The 8,984-nt window shown below is 44.4% G+C and overlaps 1 protein-coding gene across 1 annotated transcript; it reads left to right on the top strand.

The window, feature by feature from the left end:
- Positions 1-1,341: 1,341 nt before the first annotated feature.
- Positions 1,342-5,976, top strand: LOC119350464 (WRKY transcription factor WRKY62-like). Its single transcript, XM_037618289.1, has 3 exons — positions 1,342-1,802; positions 4,127-4,258; positions 5,490-5,976. Exons 1-3 carry the CDS (start codon positions 1,342-1,344, stop codon positions 5,974-5,976), a joined length of 1,080 nt encoding a protein of 359 aa, XP_037474186.1.
- Positions 5,977-8,984: the final 3,008 nt, after the last annotated feature.

Genomic DNA, 8,984 nt, shown 5'->3' with positions numbered 1-8,984 from the left:
AGGCGTGCCGGGCCACGCTCTACGAGCGATCGCTCCGTCATCAGCTCTATCTCATGGATGAATTCCTTGTTGGTCAGAGCGGCCTCAAGAGTAGGTGCGGCTGCTCCTTCGGCGCCTGGTTCTCCTCGTCGCCGGAGGAGATGATGATCTCCTCCTTGTCGGAGGAGCCGGCCTCCGTGGAGGCCGAGTGCCCTGGATATCGAGTGTGGTGGCGCCATGAGCCTAACGAAGATCCACGGCTACCGCTACCCACCGGTGTGGAGAATCAAGATTTTGGCATCGCCGGAGGAGGAGAGGCTCGGGGAGGAGGTGTGGATGGCCGTGGCCAAGCCATGCGAACGGACGGCCAACCTGCTTCAATGTGGTGCAGCGGCCGGAATTGGCGACACTCGAGAGGTCGTGTCGGTCAGTGTTGCCCTCCCGTCCGGTCACGCCGCGCGGCTTCAAAGCCAGCCGCTACATGCTCTGGTTGGCATGAATGAGGTGCAGGAAGTGGCGTGTGTTGGATGAAAAGCGCCATTTGATGAAAAAATGAAACCCGGATCGCCGAGCGGACCGATAGAAGAACACGCTGGATGATAAAACATGTCCGGTCCGAACGATTGCGGATGATTTGAGAGTCGGCATTGCAGATGACTAAGTGTAGCATTGCTCGGCCAGGACTAGCCACGCCAATACTGAAAAAATGGATGGCCTTAGAGAGATTCATGATGCACAATTACAATGTCTCTAAGATAAGTGACTGCTTACCTTTAATCTACCCCAAATGAGAAGTATGTAACGAGTGGTGATGACATCCGCGTCGGTCGGTCTTTTGAATTTGCGAGAATCTTCAAACGAAAAGGTTGAACAAAGTGGACGGCAAACACACTTTAAAGAAGAAGTCCTTGGCCAAAGCAGGGAAGGAAACCAGAGGCTGGAATTAAGATCCTTCCGTGTAGAACGCCCTTTCAACTTTCATGGTCTTCCCCACGACCCAAACCATGCAAGACTAGTTAGAAAATGACTGCTCGACCAGGCAATAACCAACATTAAGGCAGTAATTAATCTAGTCCCCAGGATGACCAAAGACCCGTTCTCTCTCTTTCGTACCCGCTGCAGCCTGCTAACCATGTACGAGCCACGTTGTTTCCTAGAGTATATATTACTTGTATATGGTGGGGTGGGGTGCCCTTACTTATACAGCTCTTGCGCTCACTTTGCTTAACCTCGTACACACATCACAAATTCATCCTTGCATCACATTCACGAGAGGTGGTCCTTCATTAGCACGATTACTCAGCTACCTGACCCTGATCATCGTCAAGGCAAGACATATCGAGCCACGACGATCTTGGAGGGATGGATGACGCGCTGTCGCAGATTAGCGAGGCGTTCCGGCTCGCCGGCGAGCTCATGGGTGAGCTCCAGGCCACCCAGAACGGCCCGGCCTACATCGCCGCACGCTGCCACGGCATTGTCCATGCCTACAACAGAGCCATCCGCATGTTGCAGCACTACGGCGTGGGCGACGTGGCCGCAGCCGCCGCGCCGCGTGAGCTCGACGCCGGGCCGCGAGACATCCTGCGCCTGTGCAGCACGGATGAAGCCGGCGCCAGCCAGTTTCTCGGAGAGACTCCGGCGCATTTGGCCCACCGGAAGGAGCCATTCCACATGCCGGCCGGCGTGTTCGGTGCGCGAGTGGCGCCACAGCATACGATGTGCGCGGGGGCGGGCGTCGCCGGCACGTCCGGTGGCCCGATGAGGAGGCTGCCGTCGTCCAGGTCTCCGCCAGCGGTCCAGCCACGGCAGGGCAGGAGGAGGTACGTACGCGAGCCCGTGCTTTGTTCTGGCAATCGTTGTATTTTGGGGGTCAACGGTTCAAACGCGCAGACCATTTACCACGTCATTGGCCCAGAAATGCCAGCGAATTTTCCTAATCCCCCGCAGGGAACGTTCACTGCGACAGGGCATAGGGGCGAATTGCTAGGCGAATCATGGGTGGTAAGAACTTTTTTTTTTTTTGCAGAAAATAGTGTGTATTTATTCCTCTGAAATAGTGTTACAGTCCGCTAATACAAAATATTGAACACTGTCTGAAACTCGGTGTATCAATTTTCTTTTGCAATTTAATATATTTTGGTACAGAGGGAGTAGAAGGAGACCGTTCTTTGCCGTATGTTGTTTTCTTGTGATGACACTACTGTTTTTATTTTTTGAACATGATCGAGGAAGAGGATCTTCATCTGAATGCATTTACTCAAATGGGTCATAAATGGCCAGTTTACAGATTTGCGGTAGTGCACGAGAAGAGGTACATAAGTCGTGACATGGTATCAATTTTGTGTTATTGTGACCTAAACCTACCGATCCAGTGTGAGAAATCAGACATGATGTTTTTAATTATTAGAAAACCTAAGTGTTTTGGGCGTACCAAACCTTCCATAGGATGGTGAGGGCAACTGTTGGCCAAATGTCATGGTGGAGACCTCTGAGGTGTTGCAGATCCACAATAAGGTTGATGAAAGTTGGCGCAGGTAACTATGCATATTCAGAAATGCACAACTACTGGGCATAGCACATCCTTGAAGGGGTCATCACAGGTGAGGTAGGCGGAGTCGTGGATGATAGTCTTGCGAAGCAGGTTAGCCTACGAGTTGAGACGATCTCGGAATAGTAGCCACCCGAAGATCAGTACCTTGATAGGTACCTTGGAGGTCCAAATGTAGTGTGCGTTGTGGTCAAGTTGTGTCTTTGCGGGGAGAGTCGATATGCGTACCATGAGGAGAACGTCCAAATGTGGGTGAGATACCTGCTGTCGGTGGCGTCGTTAGGTCGGAAGTACTGCAACAAAGAGATATCATCGTCGAACTCAAAAGAGACAACAGGAGTGAGGCGGTTCCGTAGGTTAGAAAAAAATCCATGTTGGTTTCTTTATAATATCCAGTGATGGTTTTTAATACGCCTGTGAGCCTTTCATGTCGTACTTCTCTGGTTTTGGTATGGGTGGCTCCTATCTGAAGCATATACATAGTTGAAGAGCCTAGACTTTCACGCACGGACAACTGTCATCAACTTCGACCTAGTAAACATGACTTTCCTTAGTTTTCATGATTCGTATTGTCGTTGCAAAGTGTCCTCTTCTGGAAAGAACCAACCGGCTGCAATGGTGTCAACACAACTATTTTGAACATCATTCTTGAGATACCTTCAAATGTGTGCATATCAATGCATGGAAACCTAAACACCCCGCACATGCCATCATTTCCTTCCTGCCCTTATCCGCAACACAATGACACACGACCAAACACACTTGAGTAACCAAGATGTGGTCAGAAGCTGTAAAAAATATTATTTGTCAATGACGTATGATGGTGTCCCGGACCAAGGGTCTCTCAGCACGTGACCTGCTGGGCTGGGCTGAGGACCCCTTGGCCAGTTTTGTCCTGAGCCCTTTGGGCGGCCCATGATGCACTTTACGAATGAGACTCAGGAAGTACCGACGTAACAGAGGGCTCTTGTAATCCTAGGCCTTGGTATTTAATAAAATCGGGGCCTGGCCAGTCGATAGGACACCCCCCTACTCACATTAGAAATCATAAAATCTCCTAGTAGTTTTACATGTACTTTGTACACACCCCAAAACAATAAAACACAAGTAGGAGATAGAGTTTTATCTCCTTAGAGAGCCTGAACATGAGTAAATTCTGTGTTCTTGTTACCATCGCCCCAAGACGCATAGTTTAGGATCCCCTACCAAGAGCTCTGGCGAATTTAGCTCTAACAACGTACATGGCCCACATTGAATCCATAACTCAGAGTGCCGGGAGCTTGCTATTTCTAGTGAGATAGAAGATAAAATGCTAACAATATTTCTTGGTTGATGACAAGGCCTACATAAAACACCCATCCTGGAGGGTCAAGAGCTCACCATTTCTAGGAAGCTTAAAAGACAAATACACACCCTAGGGTTCAAAGGCAAATTGATGCACCTTTTTCTTAACACGGAGATAATATATTACTTAGAGGACTCGGGATTTCTAATTAATATATGAAAGATCTAGCTAGCTAGTGTGCAAGAAATGGTTATAATTTGTTTGTGTCTCCTAATAAGTTAAGCTAATGATGTGGTTTTTGTTTCTTTTAGGAGGGAAAGCGGGAAGAGGGAGATGGTGTTGGTACCTGCACAGCGGACGGGCAACACTGAACTTCCACCAGACGACGGATACACGTGGCGCAAGTACGGCCAAAAAGATATTCTCGGCTCAAGGTACCCAAGGTAATGAACACATCCAATTACTTCATTAACTCATCACTTTTGGTGTATGCGTGCCTAATTGCCCCGTTCATTATACCAATTTGTTCCACTTTTTTTTGCTTTCTCAATCCAAGCGGGTACACTTGTGAGGGCGGCAATAGTGATACATTCACTGCCTGACTAGTCACTGGTCAGCAACCCCACAACCCCATCGTTGCTACACTTACAAAAAGATTTCGTACGAAATTGTCTCACCATGTAATGTGGCATCTTTGGTTGGATATTCTCTGCCCCTGATAGCAAATAGAGCTAGGTTAGATCCCATAGGTGTAGCCTGAATATGTAGCAGTTTTTATTCCCATTTATTGCTCTCACGTGTGCCTCGTTATGATTTGTAAGGGTGAAATTAGTTAGGCATGACCATGCATGCATGAGGAGTCTTCCTCAATCCTGCGTGTACATACGATGCATTAGACCTCCCGTAGTGAGGATATCGTAACAAGTCAGAGTCGTTTGCTCAGGTTTAGGATGTCGATGACGCCTTTAGGGGAAGAGTGGTCACGATGACGCATGCGTGCTGTCTCTAGGGTGTGCGTGGGGTATCTTATGTGTGTCGCTCAGCGGTTGTGATGGTTTTCGGCCGGTTTTCCTTAAATAAACTAAGTAATCTGATTTTCACTCAGTTTCCCCTAATTAAATGAGCAGCTCTCTTCTTATTAATAAATACAGGAATCCTGCCATTTCAAAAAATAACAAGCATCATGCATAGAATAAGGTGACATGCCATCAAATGAAGAAAGAGAAAACTCGATAACATATCATGATACCGTATCGTATTAAATGATATGTTACTATGTGTCATACAAAATGATAAATAAGGTCATCTAAAATAATTACCTATGATACTATACACTATGAAGGCATGATTCCTCTTATTACAAGTAGCCTTATACAAAGAAGATCTTCATTGCAGATGAACACTTTCAGTTAAGCAATAATCTACATCATGCATGCATATACAAATTAATGTAGGACAATGTTCAAAGTAGTGCATGGTCTTAATCATACATAATTACAGAGTAAGATAGAAATACATAGTTTGGAGGATGACTAGAGATTATTGGTAGTAGCCACTCTAAGATCCATGAATGCAGTTCTCAACACTCATGCCAACATAGTACGTGTATCATGCATAACTACATGACAATCTTTGTTTGTGATGATGAAATTGCATGCTCAATGTAATCAACAGGAGCTACTATCGGTGCACTCATAAGAACTACTATGGTTGTGATGCGAAGAAGAAGGTGCAGCGCTTGGATGACGACACCTTCATGTACGAGGTAACATATTGTGGCGACCACAGCTGCCTCACTTCCATCACCCCGTTACTCATGCTCCCCACAGCTAGCACCACAACCTCTGCTGCCAACTCTCCGACCGCCGCGACAGGCTCCGGCCTCCCCACTAGAGACCTCCCCATGGAACTGGCTGAGAGGACGCACTCGGCCGCGTTGTCCATGCCAGTCAAGCTCGACATTAGCTGGATGCCGGCAAGCTTCCAAGGCCATTTGGCGGGCTCTGGCACTGGCATGGGGAGCATCGCCAACATGAAGATGAACGTGTCCACCGCACCGAGGGACACGGATTTCCCGACGCTGGATCTCAGAGACGTCATGTTCAACTTCGGCAGCAGCATGGACCACATTTTCTCTTCTTATGATCGACATAATAAATAGATGGGCAAGTATACACAAACAACGATATGGATTATTGGTTCTCTTAGTAAATGATGTACATAGAGCGCATGATAAGCCTGGTTCTGGTCATTAGCTTGATTTATGCATAGCTATAGCCTTTAGGCGAAGTATGAATGTTCAATTTCTATTTCCAATTTCCTAGTTATAATGATTGGAGTTGGTGGTGTGGTCCGTTTAGTCATTCCCCACCACTATTCTCATTTCTGCCAACTGTCGTACCTAATCAAAGCTAGCATACAATATTGTTGATTCAACCAAATCTAACCAAAGTAAACTATGCTTGCTGAATTTAACTTTTGAGTAAAATCTTTAGTCATCTTGTGGGTGATGATTATTATTGTGCAATTCAATAAGCACTATATTGATGCACACACATGTGAAGTCCGTATGTGTTATTAGATCAATAAAAATTGTGATTTATCCCATATTTTTGCATGCCATGTTGGTCGGGAGTACATATTGGCGTTCATTAGTATTAGGTGCTCTCTATATGGTGTGCATGACACCATTAATATTCATAGCACTAAGGTGTCCAATCTATCAATGAGAAGTACACATCAATTTGAGTAGAGTCGACGTTCATGATCCGACTACAACGAGCGACGATGTTGCGCCTATGCAATCGCTAAATCAAGTATAAAGTTGTTACTGACCAGCTGGAACACGATCAAACTGGTTGCCTGGGTCTAATTTCCACAAACAATCAATAATGAATAAGAACCATGATATGAAATCTTGACATTATGAATAAGGATGAACTATTGATGAAATTTTGGGTTCAGTAAACGATCTTGACCTGGTTGTTGGACACAAATGAAGTACGTGAAACTGTAGCTGTGAAAACTCTTGACAAAATAAAATAAAATCTGAGTAAAGATGTCATAGGTCGGTTTCCTCCACTGGTATAGGTTGTAAAAACTGCCTATTGTCTTGTATTACGAATTTACATGGACCTAGTCGAGAAGTAAGACGACGCAACACCCATTAAAAGCTTTAATGAAAATATGATACGTAATGTTTTATGTTTTGTCCATGTCTTCATACGCTATTGCGATGGCTTTAGTGTCCTGAAATCTTTTACTTGAAGTTCCGTTGTCATTCTCCATGCGCTCACATTCACTTTCATGCTCTAATGATCATCTTATCATGTTCGGGATAGACCCTATGCAAAGCGTATGAAGACACAAGTGTCCTGGCTGTAGTAGTGAATACATCGTTAAAACCAAGTTACCCCTTTGCTTAGGTGCATAGGACGCCTAATAAAAATCAGGTGATCCAAGCGTAGAAGTCACCATGCATCTCATGCACTTCGCTCCCACAAGCAAATTATTTCACCCGTGAAAAATAGCCAATCAAAACCCACAACGCCCCTCTCCCCTCAATTTTAGTGGTAAATGAAGGCAAAAGAGAAAAGGAATGCACTAGTGGAGGTGCTCGTTTGGTCACTAGGAAATTAGTTATACATGCATGGTCCAATCAACGCCCACTAAAACCGCTATGCACCCGTGCAAGCTCGTTTTCACCTAGCCCAATCCATGCGTGTCTAGGTCATGATGCCCATCCTTATAGTAAGTGTAATAGGATGATGTAAGCTGGCTATAAGGATTAAAATTATATTTTTACTGAGTTAGATGTGATAGAAGAGGAGACAAAAGTGAAGCGACTGTAAATTAAGAGCTAGTTGTAGTAGGGGCTTCAAGAAACATTGTGAGATGTACCATGTATTAATAAAGTAATTTTTTTGTAACTAACATCTATACATGTTGGCTATTAGGATGCCTATAGATGACTTGGCAACAAGATATAGCCAACACTTGGCTCTACTATTAACCATGCTCTTAGAGCAAGTGCAATAAGGAGCTTATAGCCCGCTTGAGAAGAGAGGCAAGAGAAAATTACTGGAAGTGGACTCTTATGCAAGAGCCCAGTTCTATGAGTGCTCATAGGAAAATGCAATATATACAAAGAAAAAGAAACAAAGAAGGTTGAAAAATGTACTAGTCCAATAGTCACCCATATAGCTTACATTACTATACAAGTGACTATAGATAATAACTCTATAGGACACGGCAACTGCATATAGCCAAAAACTTACTATATTATTAGTCATGCTCTAAAGTAGGATATGAGCCTGCTTACATGACACTTTTCCCATGTGAAGGAGAGAGACAAGAGAAAAGAGAAGCAACAGACTCTCAGGCAAGAACTGACCTCCACGCGTGCACCTAGGTAAAAAATTTAAATGAGGTGGAAGACAGAGATAGAAAAGGTGTATTAAAGTAATAGCCAACCTTACTATACGATGGAGTAATTAATAAGTTACCTTTTAATGCCATGTCAGTTTTATATAGTCCACGCTGGCTCTACTATTATCCTTGGAGCACTCAAAAGTGCATTAGACATCTGACAACCCAAAATCATTGTGAGGGCTCATAGGAGGCCGAGTTTTATTGGTTTTAAGGGCATGGTTAATAGTATAGCCAACTATTGGCTGTACGAAGCTATGATAATCCCCAAGTGCAAGGAATCATCAAAGCAATTTCCAAAGGTGAAAGTGACAAGTATGGAGTGTCGAACCCACAAGGAGCTAAAGGTAAGATCAATATTCTCTCAAGTCCTATCTGCCACTGATACAACTCTACGTACACCGAACGTTTACTTCCATCTAGAAACGAGAAATAAATCTATGTTGTGGGTATGAAGTGGATAGCTTTGCATGATATCGGAGAACTAAAATATAAAATAGGTGATGTTAACATAAAGTTAGAATATATTACAATATATTATAAATAGCGAGTGTGGAATAATGACGGATCGGTGTGAGGAATTGTCCTAGGCAATTGTTAACAAGATCGGTAATCGTTGTTGCAATTTCATATAAGGGAGAGGCATAAGCTAACATACTTTATCTACTTGGATCATATGCACTTATGATTGGAACTCTAGAAAGCATCCGCAACTACTAAAGATCATTAAGGTAATACCCA

Source organism: Triticum dicoccoides, chromosome 1B, assembly GCF_002162155.2.
Source record: "Triticum dicoccoides isolate Atlit2015 ecotype Zavitan chromosome 1B, WEW_v2.0, whole genome shotgun sequence".
NCBI classification, from domain to species: Eukaryota; Viridiplantae; Streptophyta; class Magnoliopsida; order Poales; family Poaceae; genus Triticum; species Triticum dicoccoides.
The sequence above is the reverse complement of the archived record's forward strand: the minus strand, read 5'-3'. Positions and strand labels throughout refer to the sequence as shown.

What these genes read in the sequence shown, in the direction of transcription:
- LOC119350464 (XM_037618289.1), top strand. Translation starts at nt 1,342, where the DNA reads ATGGATGACGCGCTGTCGCAGATTAGCGAGGCGTTCCGGCTCGCCGGC. An exon ending in CCACGGCAGGGCAGGAGGAG is followed by an intron (nt 1,803 to 4,126) that starts GTACGTACGCGA and finishes TGTTTCTTTTAG; the next exon opens with GAGGGAAAGCGGGAAGAGGG. An exon ending in CTCGGCTCAAGGTACCCAAG is followed by an intron (nt 4,259 to 5,489) that starts GTAATGAACACA and finishes TGTAATCAACAG; the next exon opens with GAGCTACTATCGGTGCACTC.